The sequence below is a fragment of the Ylistrum balloti genome, unplaced genomic scaffold (genome assembly GCF_031769215.1).
Source record: "Ylistrum balloti isolate Yb309-2 unplaced genomic scaffold, AGI_CSIRO_Ybal_v1 Utg370282, whole genome shotgun sequence".
NCBI lineage: Eukaryota > Metazoa > Mollusca > Bivalvia > Pectinida > Pectinidae > Ylistrum > Ylistrum balloti.
Genome location: NW_026782216.1, coordinates 483,575 through 504,355, shown reverse-complemented (window position 1 = coordinate 504,355; position 20,781 = coordinate 483,575). Strand labels below are relative to the sequence as shown.

Here is a 20,781-nt window from a genome sequence, read left to right as displayed (position 1 = left end):
GAAATTGTGTAACACCTCGTTCGATGGCATGCGTTTCAGTGTGGTGTGCGATATAGTGCGCTGCAAAGCGATGCAAAAGTGTACCGTGAGGTGAGACGTGATGTGAAGTGGTATGAAAGTACCTTGATGATATATGGAGTGTTGTGATAAGATTTGTCTCGGTGGTGAAGAGATATCGCGCGTTGTAATAGTCTTATTTTTTACCTTGTAGCCGAACTCTATTTTTAAAACAATCAAAAGAAGAAAAGACACAATAGTGAGCGTTAAACATTGGTTATATCAAAACATTACAACGGATTTTACTTCAAATAATAGCTAAACATTCTCCAAATCTAAGCAAGGAATAAGAAGATGTTTAAAATTAGGGTAGCTATAAATCAATCATTGGGAAAAACGTATGACAATGAATACATCAGTGTATATCATATAAGATTAAACACATAACAATCAAACTAGATAATAGAATACGACTGTCCCGTTTTTCAAATATTGTTGAATATTTAGATAACATTTATTTGCATAAGCTTCTTTACGATATGTCAATTACTAGAAGTGTTTGTGTTCGCCAATATGACACCCAACGCGACAATCTCGTTTTATGGATAAAATTCCAATACTAGATATGGAACAACAGTGCTATCTTAAGTCATAACATTTGTCTTGATTCCTCCGCTTGTAATCTTTGTTCGTCACGAACATTAGCAATAAAGAACCTTTTGGGTATTAATTTTGAAGCTTTCTTGGAAATGTCGTCAGTGCTATGTCTCCATAGAGAACAATCGAAGACAACTAGTTATATTACCGTCACGAAAGCCAATTGAGTTTCCGGGCTTCAAAGCTGTAAGATTATTGCTTAGGGTGAAGATGAGAAGGGTTATCGAGTGTGAAAGGTTGGGGTTTTTTTCTTCTTTCTTTTTTTGAGATTTTTATTTAGATTTTTTTCCGTTAGAATTTGCTTGCTGTCTTTTTTGTGCCTGTCTCTGTGTGTGGATCTCTCTTGTTTGCATTTCCGATCACTAAATGTATTCAAAAGTTATTAGAATTTTTGTGTGTATCTCAGTTTTTATGAGTTACAATTAGAAATTCGAAATATGCTGATAGTTTGTGTTTTGCTTTCACCTTCTTTGCATATATATTTTTATTTTCTTTAGTATTTTATTTGTGGAATTATCTTATCATTTCTTTATAGTTTAAGGGTGCCTGTAATTTGATTTGGTGTATGAGTTTTCCTAAACTATGAATAATTCCATATCAAATGACTTATTTCCCAGCAGGAGTATACTTGTAATAGCTCTCATCTATCACTATCACTGTCGTGTCTATTTTACATGCTTATGTAAGCATTGAATACAAATCTTTTTGCGAAACAGTGTATATCATCCACAACATGAAGTTTAATGAGATATATTCTCCTTAGAGAGAATTTTACATTTATTACTTATAAGATGGCTTAACATTGAACAGAAATCATCGCGTACGAAGGACACATATCGGATATAAAAAAAATCGTTTGTCAACAGATTCGATAAACATGTGTATTTGTGTCACAATCTGATATATTTTATAACGGTATTTGGTCGAAGACTAGTAATGGATCGGTCCACGCTAACTTCTTGCGTCCTTGAGCAAGACAATTCATCCTTATTTCCCTGAACGGCATTCCAAGACGCCACATGCTACTACAAAGAAACCCGCATCAAAATGACTCTGGCTGTTTATAGGGCGATTAAAATAGCAAACAAACAAACGGATGGCTATCGTTATTTGTCATAAACTTCTTCAATCAACAATGAAGCAATTCTCCTTAGGTAATTTTATTAGAATCTGTACTCTGCATCGTAAGTATTTTTTTTCTAGAAAAGATCTTTTGATATGTAAGCCCTTTTGAGGTATGAAATTGAATATTCCAATTCAATCCCTTTTCTAACTGAATGACTTGTTAACAAGTAATTATATCTGAAATTTATATGATAAGATTTTTTTCACAACAGACTCTTTTATACTAAGCCACCACATATCGACAAGCATCCGTGCCTACAATGACCAGCAAGCGTTAGAACTAAGGCACAAAAACTAAGTGAAATAAATATTCATACAGTACAGACTTTACCTACAGAGGATAAGACTAACCCTTACACATTCTGCAAGTGCATACATGGATTCCACGCCCATGTACCAACCACAAAAAGGGGACATACCCCGTCCGTTTCAATCTTCATTAGTATTTAAAGCTGCTTTGCAGTGACTGGTACTTGTGGGAGAAAGGCATTAAAACAAAAGTTAGAACTACCCTATTACCGACTATTCATTTGAAAACATAGGGACTTGTATATTCCGTCTGTGTCTATATATCCGTTCATATTCTTGTAAACCTACACTGACAACAACACGTGCGGATCAGGCCTTCAAGCAACAAAGGGAGGTTACCAAAGCTTACTATGCTAGTGATAATTTCGGTATATACGCAGGGACTACATCTAAGCCACAACAGCAAAGAAAGTTTACCTAAGCATACACGTAGGGAAAAGTTCTGCAGGCAGGGCGTAAACTTTGTCCCTGCTGCCCTCATCGCAAGATTGTTAGTGGCGACTTTAATTTGATTTTTTTATGTTTTCTCTCTTCTCTACAGATATTTGTGTCTCCCAATGCACTGTCTCAATTCTGGTCTGTAGCTGAGCATTAGCCCCTGTCCGGAAGGATGTGAGATCTGCTCCCATTTAACTCTTTGCATTTTGACATGTGTGGGTATGCTATTAGCTGGTGGATTGTCCGGCTTGGTGTCTTCGGCAGTGTACTTCAGCGTGGTAGCGAACACTAACATACAACAGCATCGCAATCAAACGCACATACCACACACATACCACACACATGCAGCTCTCCTTTAAAGACAATAGCTATCGATAGAACGCTAACATTATAAATCAAACGCAAGAACGATGCTACAAAACAAAGGGAGATAACCCCGTGTCAGTGCTTTCTCTGTGAATCTTCTGTGAGCCTTATTGTAACAAACTTTGGCATACTTTCAATAAGCACACGCTGAAAAAAATCTACGAAAAAAAGAGGAACTTACTGACATATGTTCCTACAGTGTCGAACATCATTTGAGAGTACCGATATGTGTTCGTATTATGACAGAAGCTAACAACACGAAGGGACATAACCCTTATATTTTTGCCAGTTTTGATGCGTAATTCAATCGACTAGATATATCATTAAATCACGCAAGCAGAAATATATTAATACGTGTTCAATTTATAATGTTTTCGAAGACATTTTTCACTTATATATTGTTGAATACGAGCACCAATATTTCACGGCTTTTTTTTCTTTATATATAATTAATGAAAAGCTCAGTTAAACTTATAAAGAGACTTGGAAATGTCATGGATGATTGGAAAGATTGTTCGTTTGAATGGGAAATCTAGAATTACATCATACATACGTTGGTACGGAATCGTACTTACGCTCAAGTCTAGAAACGAGGAAATAAACCATACAAATTGGATAAATTCATCAGACAATCTTCTGGCACAGTACACGATGAAACCTCCTATGTCGTCATCATGAGACGGTTCGATGGCTTCCCATGTAGATGTAGGCTTAACCAAGCAGAAATTTATCCTGATTGAACTAAATTGTCTGAAAGACTACATGACATGAGAGGGGCCTTTGATTGACATTTCCGTGTTCAGGAACGCATGACAATGCACCGAGAAGCCTTAATACATCACCATGATCATTAGAACTGGGCATCTGCTTGGGGCCATTGCCCGTCCGGATCTGTTCCGATGCGCGGTAGTAAGAACGCGATAGAATAAGGCTCCTTTCCTTGATTTAGAGTAATGATAAATCTACAACGTGTGGACACAATCAGCCGTATTTCACTGGCGAGAAATAGGATGTTCTAAAAACCGTCATCAGCAATGCAAATACATACGGTTGTTTATGGCTTCAACTGCAACTCCTTTGTTAACTTTATCGTTTGTTTCTATGGGGATGTATAACCATTATTATTAATACATAAACTATGGATGCATATTTCTGCCATCCACATACTTTAAGTCGTATCACGTAACATGACTTTTTCATATAATTAATGCGACAATTCGTACTATTTTTAATACTAACGCGATCATTGGCCAAATTTATTTTCGATTTTGGGATAATTAATATATGTCAAGCTCAATTATCACCGATGTTAACCAAATCGTTTACCTTACGGAAAATAATTGCAATATAATTGTTACGTAACAAGTCGTGTTAACTGTTGATTTTATATAACAGTAAATACTAAAACATGTTTATTTATGTTATCATTATGTTTAGTGTTGGTACATTGCTAGATCTACATTAATTAGTACAAGTCAAAGCAACAAATACCATTGGCTCGACATTTATAGTATGAGATATAGTATTAGACATTGTGACTGTTTCCTCCAGGGCATGGAGAGCAGACGACTCATACATCACGTTAACACAAAAGTCATCTTAGGATGGTTTACCCAGCGGAATCGGTCAATGTAGCTCCAACATCGCTCCAGGATGAATTCATGAAAAGCTAGTTCGTATGTTGGGTAAATGAGATCGTAATGAGACAGTCTCGATATATCTGTGTTTTGAAGAAGAAAGACACCGTATGACCCCTTCTAGCGCTTCTCAACATCACAATGTTGCCACTGCAACAAGAAGGTATTAACGAACATCTGCCTCGCCGGAAGAAGTCTGATAATAGATGAAAGTCACTAACTAACCGTGCCGATATGATATCTAGAAAATGTCAAGAACAAAATAGATTTCAAGATACATTTTTATTGCGTCAATGAAAGTCATCGAAATAAAAAAAAAGAAAAATATCTATCAAATCTCGAGTTATACAGGAACCAAACCAGATTATTAGTACGGCTTGGTGTCAAAGAATTTTCCATTGGCTAATGGCCAATGATAACAGGTGCTATAAAATGAGATTTGATTTTGACGGAATAAAAACATCACGGTTAATTAAACTATAAATCACGATACCTTAGCTAGGCCAATTATCTTAGAGAGTAAATAATATCTAGATCACGCAAATTTACAACGATGAATAGTACAACCATCGTGGTTGGCCAACAAACTAGGAATAGTAATCATGTAACACCTGATCTTGAGTTGCTAAATTCGCAATTATATTATAAATCAATGATATAAATCTAGCTAAGCAAATTGACTTCCATGTTTAGTGCAACCGTCAGGGTAGATTAACAAACAATGACAAGAACATAAACGTAAGTTTCAAATTTGGCCAGAATTACGGTTATCTAACCTTTGGAAGTCAACAAACATTAAAAATGTGTAAACACGTAGTCTTGAGTTGGCAAAATAACAATAATACATATCTTAACTTTGTGGTATAAATCCTGGACAGAAGTAATATTAACTTACCTTTTGGTAGACCAACTAACAATAACAATTTGTAAACATTATTTTGAAGGGGGGGGGGGGGCAAATAACAATCATTTAATGTTGTGGTACCGATCTTTAACAAAATTACGAAAATTTAACATTTGGTAAATTAACAAGCAATGGCCATTTATGAATCTGTGAAAACAATCCATAGCCCCAATCTAACCCAAGGCAAGCAAAGGGTAGATAATTAAAAAAGTTAACCGTTCGTACATATAATTTTGCTTACATAAAGGAGAGCAATATCATATTTTGGTATTGATTCAACATCTCCCAACCACTTTTTATTTATATATGATAAAAAAATACCTTCAATATTTACACATAGCGATGAAATACAAAATAATGATATATAACGGCGCATTTAATCCATGGCAGAATCTAAGCCAGCACTGTGTGGGTGTGTGACGAGATCTAAAGCTCATATATCATTGTCAGTTCTCGACGGGATTGATAATGCAAAGGTTCATTAGTTCGGGGTCTAATATTCGACAGTCGATGATGAAACAAGCCAAAAGAATCGAAAAGAGTTTTTATGACATGTCCTTTGTTAGTGACCCTTGGTAATATACGGGTTAATAATTACTCCGTAAATAAGTGATTATTTTCTCATTATCTGAAACCTTTATTACTGTAAACGTAATTATTTAGCGGTAATCTTATTTTAGTGCGTTTCGAACTTACGATACAGCGCTAAAATATGATTGCGCCAATTTCAGTTTTGTAGCAATAATTGCGTCAGGAACATCTAGTCATATTCTCCTTGTACGTTTTCAGGAGTAACCGTATATGTATTTCTTTTCTTCATAGTGTGCCCTAATTCCGTTGATTTTGTGTTTGAATTCTGATTCTGTTAATATCTCGATATTTATTTGTTGAATTATTCTTTATACCTACTATCTGATTCTTTCAGCAAAACAACCAATACCTAAATTTAACTGCATTGTACCGCGGCTGTGTCATCCTTAGGCGACGGAGGAAAAACATGATTGGTCAATACAATACACGATGTAAAACTGCAAATAGAGGTATCTTGAATGCTTCAATTTATCTGAGTGAGAAACTATTGTTATGATCACGATATGGACGTCCAAACGTGTTGGACGAGAGTTGATATCAATCTTCATACACCTTGAGCTAGTCTGGATAATTGTTCCGTCAGTATCATACTCTGTTACTATCACGTGATTAAAGGCATTATACAGGAGATAATTACGGATATCATATACCTTACAATTAAATGTTTTTCAGTGGCGCTTATGTCATGATTATAGCCGGTGTTGTTGATGATGACTAAAAGTCGAACTACACTGAAGTATTAGTAGTTCAAGTATGTTGTGGGGCATTAATTCTTGATAGCATCAACAATTGAAGCTGTTCGAACAGATTTTAAATGGTGGTGTGTATATCGATGTTACCTGTTGTAAATTTATTTTATTTTGTTAATCTAATATTTCGCAGTTGCCATAGTAGGAACTAGCCCGCGGAAATTGAAATTCTTATAAAAATACCGAGTATAATTTCGCAAGAAAGAAATAATGTCTCTACAACCACAAATATTAATAATTTCATAGTACAACCCCTATTGCACTTCGAGCGTTTACTGTTTAATATCAGTGTCAGTGATAATTTAGTTACGAAATATCGTAGTTTTAAACATCAAACAGTACATTATAGGCCAATTCCATCGTCCTCTCCAACCATACAATTTATTTCTTATCATACGGTCAGATGACCATTGTCAGAGGATTTTTGACGAAGCCGTCTTTTCTCTCAATAAAAATATCTTTATAATCTCAGGGAATGGTACACCAAAGACTCTACTGACTTCTACGCCCGAAGCTTACCTTGATCTTTACTGACAATACAATCAACAGCTTCTCACGAAGTATATCAAACGAACGTGTTATCCCTATTATGAACCGTCTATTTTTACTTGGTAAACATCCACTCTTCTCAACCTATGGATTTCATAGGTCACAGTCAGACGTATGCCCAAATATTTGATTGATAGAAACGACTGGAGTTTTTTTGTTGGCTGCATGATCAAAATTGAAAAATTCGTGATGCGAGATAAACTCATATGTGCCCAATGTTCCCTTGTTTGAAGGACGAATTACTTACTTGAATTGGTCAAAATTTGTAGAAGTCATCGGTGAAGCAAAAGATGCATATCCTACCGAAACATACGCTTTTACAATCCATCGACTTTTAAAGGGCCTCACAGTAAATCTTGTTTTGTTTAGATTTCGACTGTTTTATCGATTTCGAATTAGGATCTAAATCACGAGTCGGTATTTCTTCACTGCTATCATATTTAAAGAAACTGTATTAATCATTAATTAATAAATATGTAATTAGATGTTATAAACTTTAATCCAAAAAATACTTTATCGACGACACCTGCCACGTAAACTTTGGTCTCTCCAAGTTAGCAATGTCAGGTTCCCGAATTGAAAACGGGGTATAAAACAACGGGGAACCAAAAGACAAGCTTAAGAGCATCAACCACGTCCAGTTTCATATCACACAAAGAAATATAATATTTCTCAATTAGATCACTATGACGACCGTAAAACTTCATCAACCTACATTTTTTGAAATCCTATGTTACAAGTTTGTCCTTCAGTTGACGACTTCTTGCACGAAAATCGTGACAATGTGAACAGAACCATAAATGTTGAATCGACTGCGACGTGAAAACCCAGGGGAGGAGGGATACAGGGAGAGACAGATACAGCAGTAAGAATGGTAGTAAGTAGTTTTGATAAAGTTTTGTTGGAACAGCTAGACGAGTAAGCAACGAAATGACGACAAATTATCAATTCTTAGTAATGGTGACTTTTGTAGTTGACATTTCGACTCAACCCTCTCTGTATCACCTCATAACCTTACATTGAGTAAAATTTCATCGAAATCCTTCCATCTTTTCTGAAGTTATCGCCTGGAAACCAACATCTGGACAGACGGACGTACACCAGATGGAGACAAACACTTTCGTCTCCTCCGGTTTCACCGGCTGGGGACTAATTAATCTACTCAGAAAGAGAATCAAATTCAGCATTTGCTCGTTTCACCCATTTTTGGCATAGACTTCAACGGAATGCATAAATATATTGAAATTCATATTTACATTAACGGACGGGATTTCAAGATAATGAGGAACCTTCACGAAAAGCTGTCCCAGTTCAATATCTTGGATAATTTTTAAATTACTAGTAAGATGCACTAGATAGATATAAATACAGGTAGAACAAGAACGAGCAGACGGAGTAAATCTACACTTAGTTATTGCAGCGTTTGTTTGTGATTGAAAAGTTTGAATGCAAACATCCTGGAGTAACTGTATAAAATCACAGAGACTTTTCTGCTTTAAATGTATGGTGAAATGTTAGCTTGAACAGATTCTGATATAAAATATTGCTGATGTTGATAGCATCCACTCCCTTTTTGTAAACTCAACTTTCATAAAATGGCGAGTCGTTGGAGGATCGCGGCTAAAAGTGTGATAAAAGTGAAATAGAATAGACAGTAACAACGTTTTCATGTGATGAGGTATTTACTAATAAGAATGTTTCTCTTATAAATGACAATAAAGCGAATTTCTTATACTTGGATCATAAATTGTTGCTTTCCTGATAATTTTATTCGTTCCCAAAATGATGTAATTTTTTTTTTCGAAAAGATCAAATGATTCACAGTGTACTGTCGGGAAGTTATATATCGTAAAGGAGTCCGCTTTCAAAAAGATCTGTTTAATAAGTAATCGGACAGTTTAACTGTGCCCACAACCTTCAGCGACTATCAATCATCCACTTGGTGTTGCTAACCGGGCGAACCAGTGCATCATCGAATGTGTTCCTCTTATTATTGCGGGAATGACAAGAGGTCTTATGAGAAGCTCTTATAAGCACAAAAACACCGATACAGTTTTTAAAAGCTTTTATTTAGCTTATGTTAGATTGCCTCACGCAGGATTCGGATACAGGTCCAACAACAAACAAGGGAGATAATAAAATCGAATACTTGAGCAAAATCATATCTAGGTATAAATTAAGATTTCAAGAAAAAAAAATGGTTTAGACAATGAAATATGTTTTTTTTGGAAACTACATTTCCAGGATGAAAAAATCTTAACACAAAATATTGTGTAAATAACCATATTTGTGTGTAATGGCTTCTATAAAACTTGATCCTATCTCCATCAATCGTGACCTTCACCTTAATTAATACTCGTATTAAAATATAAATAATACTTTACTTTTAGTAATATTAGTTAAGTGGAATACTCAATACTACCGTTAAGTTATGTTCTCTTCACAGGTTTCATTTTCTACAACAAATTATAAGTACGTATAATTATTGCATCACCAAATCTAAATTTAAACGCATATCAGTCTCGCTTCCACTCCTTCATCTCGACCAGGACCAGAAAAAATTTAATTCTTTTAGGTTTAAATGATATGAAAATCAAATTAAAAGTTTAACGTGAGAACTAATGCAAATTTCTTAAAATTAATAACAAATAAATAAAGTTCAAAGGAACAATACATTCTAAATTATCTACATAACGTATTAAGAAAATTATAAACAATAAAGAATCAATATGTTCACAGTATATTTGTACATGAATATTTAACAGTAATTCAGCATATATATCACAGATACCACTAAAAAAATCCACCTTTCAAATGGATTGTTTTATACTATATTGAAACTACTGTGTATTTTAGTTTGCTCCTTATTTGTATTTTTTATCAAAAAGATAATTCTACGTTTACACGATTTTGTTGACGGATGAAGGATGACCTCGATATACTCGATATGTCATTACACATGTTGACTCTTCATTCTTGGACGTGTAAATTCGTGACAATCAAAATAGTAATAAATATTATTATTTTATTAGTACAGTGACTATATGAATACACTATAAATATTATGACAAGAGTTACTCCAACATACAATAACATTGCTTGCCTCGTCCGAAAGAAACAAAACTTTCATATGAATTTATCTTCTTTTGATATTACACTGTGGTAATTACTATTTAGGACATTTTGGTTTAACTGAAAGTAAAACAAATTATATCGTAATAAACGAAGATTAGTAAATGTCGCGGCTTAAAGTAGTATAAAGATGAAATATCTAAACAATATTCAGCAAAGCACTTCACGAAAACTTTAGGAATTACAATCTTAGATTTTTGTATAAAAGCAGCGTAGAAGAAATGATACTTATAGAAACTGTCATATGTTCATTAATAATGTGGTACGTTTCGCACCCAATAAGTAAGTAAAACATATTTAAGAAATGAATACAGTCTGTCCCCCTATGACAAGGTAGGAGAACTATTTGGTAATAAAGTGTTACAGTACAGAATATCTGTTTTTCGTTATATCACGAAGAAATAATATTTAAGCAATTCACTTAGAACAAAATAAGAGATCTAAACGGTGACATGTTGATTTGTTATAGTGAAATGCAAAAACGCAGCTGTGTCAAATACCGAGGCAAATATCATCAGGCATTTAAACAGATCAGTCGAGAAAGTAATTCAGGACTAGCTACCACAAACATGTATCGTGAAATGTTGGGAAACATAAAACATAAAAATTCTATTTTAGTCTGCGATAAAAATGTCTGCAATATCTTTAATGATAAAAACAGTTCGCTGACTGACGGATTGTCTTTTATTTTTACAATGCTGACATCATTAGTAACTAACTACCACATATAAAAAGATGTTTCATAATACAGTAAACATAAAATATCATTTCTGTCCTATTTTATAACAAATTATCTGGGGGAAAAAATTAATATCTTAACCATTATGTTCGTTTCACCTCAGGGCTTGATTAAATTAGATTTGTCCAAGCGCTTGCAAAGTAATCGTTGTATTTCGATAGTTGTCATCAGTAATTGAATTGAAATAATACATTATTTGTCGTTTACATTAATGTGAAGCATGTTATGCCGTAAGCTGTAACCGTCTGACCTTCTGTTGATCCGAGCTGACAGATGTCAGTAATTATACATCTGAGGTTAGAGCCTTGTCAATGGTAAGGCACTAAAGTCTCGCTTCAAAACGCTTCAGTCAACAATCGTAGGATTTTTTTTTTTTTTTAAGAACATATCCCCACTGCACCAGTGTAATATTATCTGTTTGATAATGAAATTGACATACTCGTATTTGTGACAATACAATGAAATTGATTAGTAAAGATGACTGTGCTTTCAAATCTTAGATTAGACCATCGCTATAATGAAGACCTTTCGTCTCATATACTCAACGGAAAAAACAGATAATCCAGTTGTGGGAAAGAAATGGTTCGCTGTACAGCTCGTCAGTGAAACGAATGCTAATACATCCCCATTTGCTGCTGACAGCGAGACAGGTATTTTGGTTTTCAATAAAGCTGTCACTTATTGAGAGAAGTAGCAGTTACAACGCATGAGAAATCCAATTTCAATATGTCGAAGAATGGTAGCTTTAGGATGTTGTCTACGAAATAAGATCAGCGATAAATGTCAAGAGAATTCAGACATGTTAACGCTGCGTTGCGTGTCTGTCATTTATTTACGTATTACTTTCAAATATATTGGCGTTACGTTTGGACAATATCTTTTATTCACAATAGGTAATGTTTTCACAGAAAAAAAAATATATTCATTTTTGAGTTGGCCATGCATATAATCGGCGGTTGATACTGTTAGACATACACCACTTTACAGTGCGATGATCTGCCGGTTATGGAAAATTCTTTCTGTTTTTAAATCAGTCTGGTCTTCAATATGCTGCCCTTGACCGTTGCAAATATGGCGTAATGATAATCCATTTTATTTCTCCTGCACGTGAAAAAAAAACAAACACTTGCGCATCGTAAACATATTTCCGATAAACTTAACAAAAATGTTGTCTTATCGCAGCATGTGCTTGGAACGTTCTTATACAAATATGTGTGCGGGTTTCTCCCATAATTCGTTACAGCCTATATCATAAACAGAAATAAAAACTCTGGTATTTACAATTTGTGATACAACATATTATTTCCGCGATATTCACTACAAAGATAAATGAAGATTTTTTTTCACTTAAATACTGCGTTTACTTCTATAGATTTATCCATCCCTTCATTTTTTCTAAGATTTAGAGACTGTTTCAATCTTAATTGAAAATATCTTTTATAACATTTGAGTATTAGGCAAGACCTGCATGATATCACAGACATGTATCTGAAAGTTTCCAGATTCAGAAATTTTCAAGGAACTGCTCCGTATTTGTCAGCAGCATATAAGGCAGCATGAAAAATCAATACCCTGATTTTGACAAGGATGAACGGAATACCACTTTCACGAATAAGACCAAAAACAATAATACTTAAATATCACTTGAATTATATTCAATAAAATGTACAACCATTAACCAGTAAAAACAGTATTAAAGCTTATTATGTTACAATACTAAACTGATATGTAATGTCAAAAGATCATGTTGTCAATAGAGGACAGTGAATGCTTCTTGAAAACAGCTGTTTCCATATGTTTCACAAAAATACATTTGGTGAGAACATAACATTCGACAATTAGGCGCCACAGACAATTGTTGCTTGGATGTTTTATCATCACTTGCGCAAATAGCACATGCAGTAGCTGTAGCGTGTTTATGACAGATAAAATACCCTACAAAGCGACAGTAAAATATCCTGAACAATTTATCTATACACACACATATATATGTATATATACTCCAACTATGTTTCATCGATCAAACTTAATTCAATACATCATTAACACATATATTTTACTATATCATATTACATTGTTAAAAAGAAGGGTCGGTGATGCTAAATTAAATATTTTATAGACCGCCGTCATATACAGAGATGCTTTAATATTTCTTGCATTTGTAGACATTGTAAAATCGATATCAGGGATTTACTTCAAATTCATAATTTCAATAAATCCTACTACAGACAACACATCACCACCAAACAAATAATATTGATGACATGTTTTCACAATTGTAAAACTCCGTCTGCTGGGAACATGATGCAACAACAGTAAGAAGCCTAACAAGAGCTTCACTAATTTGGACATCATTTATCTTTCAAGTCTCCAAATGACACAAACCTGAGAGGAAACTACGTCAATAACGGCTTCATTGAGATTCTACTCATGTTGTAGAAATGGTCGCGACCTCCCGTTTCTACGGTTACGAAGCAGGAAAGAAGATAGAAAACACGACGTAAGCAGGTTTGTCCAATTTTTCAAGTTTAATTACCTGGAAGAAACGAGAAAGCATATAAGTACAGTGGTAGATCGAAGTTAAACCTATTCTCAACAGATTCGATGCAATTTTTAATTGGTTAGGAAGATCAAGATATGCAAGCTTTATCATAAAAATCCCATTTCCATTTTAACCTGTTGTAAAAACGACGCAAGTTGTTTTTTCCCTGCTATCATTGATTTTTGCCACAGTATGAAGTTCATGAATTTGTTTTGAATCAATCAAGATTATTGTGAAGGTGTAAGGATTTATCTATTGTTAGATATTAAACTAACAAAGTCACCAACACTAAAACATTGTGAAATTGCCAGTGTCACATGACAAATTGATAGTTTACTTTCTCATGAAAAGGCAAAAAGATATATCACGACAAGCTTGAATGTTCCGTTTGTTACGTACATGTTGATCTCCATAGCATTATTGAACAGGAAGAATCTGTTGTGCCTTAATGATGGAGATTAATCTAAACAAGTCTGGTAAATATATATGTCTGGTCTGCATATGTCTGGCTATCATTAAGCTAGATCTCATTACGATGTATATGTGAACCTGATAGAAAATCAGAGAGTACGGTTTTACATGTTAAGATGCAGGGACTTCCATTACAAATTGGAAAGCACAATTTCATTTAGCGTCTGGAAATGTGTTGAGTATATAAGCAATCTCGGGGTTTTATCAAGCAAACATATTTTTGAAAACAGATACTGTACTCAGTATATAATACGTCATCGTTGACATATGGATTCAAAGAAGCCAAACTTGCTTCGTCAAATTGTTCACGTATCTGTAAATTTAAAATCATGACAAGATGTGTTACTGTCACCGACCTATGCAAGTACAATTTGATTAATACTGCAGATTCAATTTTAAGCGGAAAAAAGTAATTAGACACAGACTGGCAAAATATTAAGCAGAGACAGACGTCTTCGCTACTTAATTAGCAAATAGCATTCTATATTGAAACCATCGCTCTTTACAAGAAATCCGTTTTGTTATGTCATATAATGCAGTTAAATACTTGCTAATTTGAAACTTTTTGGTACTACAGAGAGGATGAGTCTAATGAATGTAGTTTTTGTATCTAGTATTTAAAAACAGCATAAAATAATTCTATATTTGAACGTCTAAGGTTTAGTTTGCTTCAAGAAAACTCATTCATCAAAGGTAAAAATAAATTCGTTTGATAGTGCTATTTACTGAAAGGCCAAGAAGCAGAATGTGCTGGAAAGGTTTGAAACATGGAACTCATACAGTAGGTAACCACATTCTTTTCCTCGAATTCCTAAGTGCTTCTTAAGGGGACTTTACAATTGTTGTATAGACAGTCCACGTTTCTGTTTGCCAAGTATGCACATCAACCTACGCTCCTTACAATAGCAATCTTGGATAACAGCAACTTTGATCGACTATTTCGTATTATGAGGATCACACAGAATCCAGTTATGTTGAATTTTTAGGTAATGTCTCGAACACCCGTCAAGATATATGATATTTTGGTAAGATACTATCCATCATTACGATGATGTGTCCGTTTAAATAGATACATGGTATTTTGCAATGCCTAGATTTTTGTTACGTTCAACCATTCATATATCTACTGTCCTGTCTATATCGAAAAAGAAAAAGATGTCTCACAAAGGCGTCAATGGAGCCGAGAAAATACGCAGTTAAATCTCAAACACAAAATTCTTGTTCTTCCATAACTTGACAGAATTCTTCTCTTTTCTTTCAGGTCGTATTTGCCGTTGTGCTATCTTTATTGTAATCACGTTTGCCTTCATACCTCGCCGTCATTATTTATCTACTTACACGATGACGGGTTCAATATTGCTACACTTACATTTACGATGTGACTAAACTTGCCAAGACAAGATGTTATTTTTTCATCTGATCATCAAATGAATATGTCGATGGTAGTTAAAAATGAACAGCCTTATCTTAGTGTCACGTCAAGACATGTGGTTCTGTGAACACAAGGAATCTAGATGCTGTCATAAAATTTGACACATTGCAAAAACGATAAAATCTGGCGACGAGAAAGGAAATAACTAAACATTGCTTCTCTGATTTTACATCAACTTTTTTTGTCCTTCTGCGACATTTTTTCACAAAACTGGCATTGTTCACAATGTGCAAAGTCCAAAATCAGGGACAATTAGAAACAGTAAAGGTGAATGTGTCTGACCAGGGTCATGCCAGCCCTCTATTATTCCATCATTTCAATATGAAATATATACAACATTCTATAACCACTTTTTAAGCTGAAAAAATCATTAATCCGATATATGATTTAAAATGCAAAAAAAATACTCTTCTATTATATATTTAGGTCTTTCAATACTTCTTTCGATAACATTTAAAAGTAATTTCAATGAAACTATCACTCATTACTTACTTTGACCTGATTAACTGATGACTCATCAGCGTGTATCATTCTTTCATACAACGAATATTTTTATTGTTATTACAGTTGAAAATTAATTATGACAACGGTAGTGTCAGGCAGATGTTCAACAACACAATATTAATATTAATACAGAGATGATCCAGTATTTCAGAATGGCAATGTTGCAGCTCTTATTGTAATGATAACGCTTTATGTAATGACTATTACATTAAGCGTTGTTTTTACATAAGTGTTGCAACATGGCAGTATACGACAGAAGTTGTGTTTCACCGATAATTGAATCAGCTTACTTCAATTAAAGTCTTTAGCATAATGGAAATTCTAAGCAATATTGTCCACATTATCCACATTGCCCATGGGTAACTAATTACAATTTACTCATGTTTAACTAAATCATATATTTGCAACAGATAGTAACACAATAATCATATACTAAACAAAAAAAGAAAGGTAACACTACTTTATTCTGTAATTAATTAATTAACCCCTTCATAAATCCTTACAAATCATGTACGAATAAAGCAATTGATCAATTCTGATAAAACTGCAGTCATGGTTCATTATAAAACTTTGCGTTCAGTTGATTTTATTCGACTGCAAAGGACGTTGAGGTCAATTTCAAAGGTAACACCATTAGTAACGGTGATGGCCACCGTTTGCGAAGTAAACAGCATTACAGCGTCGTCGCATGGAACTCGTAAACCGGCGGATAATTCGAGGAGAGATGTTCGTTTGAGCGATCAAGGCTTGGGCCAGCTCCTGCAAGTTTGACGACTGATTTTGACGTTCTCTCACGCGTCACCCAAGAACGTCCCAGACATGCTCAATCGGTGACAAATCAGGTGATTTAGATGGCCAATCTAACACCTGTACGTTATTCTGCTGCAAGAAAGTTCTGCTGACGCTAATGGTGTGCGCGAGTGCGTTATCCTGTTGAAAAATGGCGCCAACGCCGTGGCGCCTTAAGAATGGCAGAACCACTGGTCTTAAAATTTCGTCCCGATATCGAATGCCGGTTAAATTGCCATTTAACATAACAAGCCTGGTACGAATCCCCCCACAAATACCACCCCACACCATTACACTTCCGCCGCCAAAGCGGTCCCGTTCTGCGACGCAGCAGTTCGCAAAACGCTCCACACTCTGCGCCTACCGTCACCGTGTTGCAGACAAAACCTGGACTCATCTGAAAACAGAACATTGTAGTCTCTACTGCGGTTACGAATCGATTGCGCAAGTGTATCAATCGTATACGACGGTCATCCCTGGCGGTCGTTTTACGGGGTCGGCCGCTTCGGGGACGATTGGATGTTGACCCAGTTTGGTTTAAACGACTTACCAACTGGCAAATTGTCTTAACACTGCAACCAAAATGCCGTGCAACTCGACGGCGAGACTCCCCAATCTGGATCATGCCTACAGTCCTTTCTCTCTGTACTTGTGACAGATAGCAAGATTCGGTGATTTCTAAGTCCTAAGGATCTACGGAACAGTTGTCAGTTTGAATGTTTATGAAATTCAAGCGAAGATACAAGTTAGTCGCAGAAAACCTCGTGCAGCTCTTTCGCTAATACAGACTTTCACGCTTGAATGATTTTGGTAACCCCCTTGGATATTGTAATGTAAAACATTACCATTTTCTAATATTGCACAAACGTCATTTTGTTTTCACTCATTTACAGGTATTCGCCAAGGAAACATGTTAACCTTTCTTGTTTTGTTGAGTATATGTATTGTTTCCTGTGTATCTAGAAATCACCTGAGCTACAGGCTTTTTCAAAGTAGATAGCCAATATCATGACAAAACACATGACAAAAGTGTTACGAAATTCGGCTATCTGCTTCACAAGCGTTGCAATTTGTATCGCTATTGGAACAATTCTCATGGAAAATAGCGCATTTCATAAATTTACCATATCTTTTTAGTTTCCGAAAGATTAAAATGCAGACACGTGTTTGAAAACTTCTAAAAATATCTACTTATTAACAATTAGTTTTGCGTCTTACAAATTTTTTTAACTTACTTCACTTCTACTGGTCTTTTCGCCAAGACCAAATTTCTGAGTGACTATTCCAGTAGTTTTCAAGTTGTGATCACCGCTGTCCATTTGCTGGACTGTAATACAATACCGCACTTCCCGATCAGCACGCATGGAGAAAGTGTGTCGCTCACATTGTCGGAAACTCAATATAGGATCACCCGGCCGAAGGCGCTGGCAAATAAAGTTGATCAAATTGAAAACACAAGAATAATTCTGAATGTTTCGGCAAAGGAATCTCCAATGTGTTACCTGATATATGTTCCTATTTTAGTTATGATGTGAACCAATCAAATGAAAGCAAACGTTCAGACAGAGAACGTAGTTGATTCTCAGAAAAAGGATTTCAAATGCTACATAAGGTTTCATTTTCAAAAGTTAACTCGTTCTGTATTTCTTCATGGTAGGAACAAAACATGATGGATCCTTTAGAAGTATAGCACTGACAGGTCTAAAATCAGCTTGTGATCAGAGTGGGTACAAACCTACAGAGGCAGCTTCACTACTGAGTATTCATAAAAAGACATGCAATGAGAGGTGACATATTGAATAAAAGTTAATGATTTTTCATGTTCATTCTACAAGCATACGTCTTCACTGGACACAAGACAATGAAAGAAACAACCTAGCGACATTAAAGAGCAGTATGCAATGTGTCAAATAAGTTTAAGTTCTTCTTCTGTAATAAAATCTTTCTTGAAAAAAATAGACATAAACCAGTGCAATTGATTTAGCAAATCAAGAATGTACTTTAGATTACCAATGGACCAAATGAAATGTGATTTAAAAGCTATGGTCTTGGAAGGATGACAACGGGTTCTTTTTGGAAACATGTGAGAACTACACTGTGGTAAATGCGCACTGCACTGCGCATAAAATGTCTTTCATTGAAGATTTGATAGAATCTTAGGACTTAGTGCTTCAACCTGATTTCAACAGATGTATTATATTACAATAAGTGTAATTAACTTTCATTCTGTAAATTTCGAGCACCGCTCAAATTCGACATTTTTTTGTCTCTTAACTGCATTAGACTACCTTGTACACCTGAGTAATATTCGAAGCAAATATATATAAAGATTTAGTATAGAAAATCAACAGCGGACATCGATAGTGACAACTCTGAATGTACTTGTAATGTGTAACTCAATCTATATCATATGAAAAAATTGGATAATGCTACTGAAGTTCCCGATAAAAAAGAAATCAATGACAAACAAAGAACGTAACAGAACTGCACCTGCATAAAAACAGCAATCTGGTCTTTGTTGTTTCTGACAGCTTTCAGCTCGAAGTGAAATCCATGAAGCGAAAACACTTCAGAATGGTAGTGTGGCTCCTGTAATAATAGAATATAATAGAATACCGCATTGCCAGTGAGAACATCTTGTCATTATATTACCACTGTGACATCAACTAAGAGAATATCAATATATTTTCTAAATTTTGTCAAAAAAATCTCACACGGTCCAATGAAAAACAAGTTAGTTTATATCAATATTGTTATACATGTGTCAGCAAATTATAATAAAATTTAAAGAGGACAAAGTATGAATATGTTCAACAAATTGAAGTTCCATATACAACAATTATTTAATTTGAGTCAAATGTAATTATTCCTAGAATACATATCGAGAAATGATAAAAGTAGGACACTCTTTTTTTATTATCAGCTCGTTTTCAATTGCAAACCAATATTTTATGTTGAAGTTGGATAAAATAATTTCGCATCAACATTAAACAAGGAGCATTAAACTAATCAAGGTAACTATGCTTTCATATGTTGAAATCAGAAATTGAAGATGAATGAACACGTCCTTTTCATTTTAAACAGAACGACTTTGTGAAGGGAATGCTTACTCATCACATTAAAATAGAGACTTACAATTCACTGTTCTGTTTCAATTATCTACTGTGCGGTTGTATAATCCAATACCACGATTCCTTCCGTATCGTATTTGCGACTTACAATGTGTAGAAAGGCGTTACATAGTGCCATGTCGTGTTTCATATTTCTTGTGTTAATTATCGAAAAAAAAGCATAATTCACGGCTGTTCATGTGTACAATCTTTTCGAGGTTCTCAACATAGTAATGTATCAGAGTTGTCCCTGCCACCTCCAATATATTGTAAGATGTGCACAAAAGACATAATTGTATTTTTCTCTCTTCTAAGGAATAATGATAGTATTAGGTGATAATACTAGTAATTAAATGTACAAGAATACATTAGTCAGCTTCAGAAGACGAATGTCGCCGATTGCATACAACAAAATGATACATTATGACAAAATCGTGTAACAGAATTCTCCCTAGACGGTTAACAACTGTTAAAATAATTTATCACAGTTTATTACCAGTATGTTTTTCTTGTGTGAGATTTTATCCATCATCGTCTATATGTGGTAGCATGATTGAGAACATGGAAACCGTTTTTCTGGATAATTTAACAGGTGATATTAAAGCTTTGTACATAGCTCCTTGACGCTTGTATGTATACATGCACGACCGCGCTTAAAATCTGAAGGAGTGAATTAAGCGTTACATGTGCGAAGAAACAAACATTTTAGCTCGTATTTTACTTAAAGAGACTGAAATGGT

General features: G+C 34.7%; 1 protein-coding gene across 1 annotated transcript in view; it reads right to left on the bottom strand.

Moving 5' to 3' along the window:
• Window positions 1–13,660: 13,660 nt before the first annotated feature.
• The window catches only part of LOC132552860 (BTB/POZ domain-containing protein 16-like), a 53,426-nt gene continuing 46,305 nt past the window's right edge, over window positions 13,661–20,781 (bottom strand). The window contains exons 18-20 of the mRNA XM_060217050.1: window positions 19,422–19,520; window positions 18,167–18,355; window positions 13,661–13,729 (exon numbers count right to left, since the gene is read on the bottom strand). Coding sequence (XP_060073033.1) covers window positions 13,661–13,729; window positions 18,167–18,355; window positions 19,422–19,520 — 357 coding nt within the window. The remainder of the gene's footprint in view (window positions 13,730–18,166; window positions 18,356–19,421; window positions 19,521–20,781) is intronic.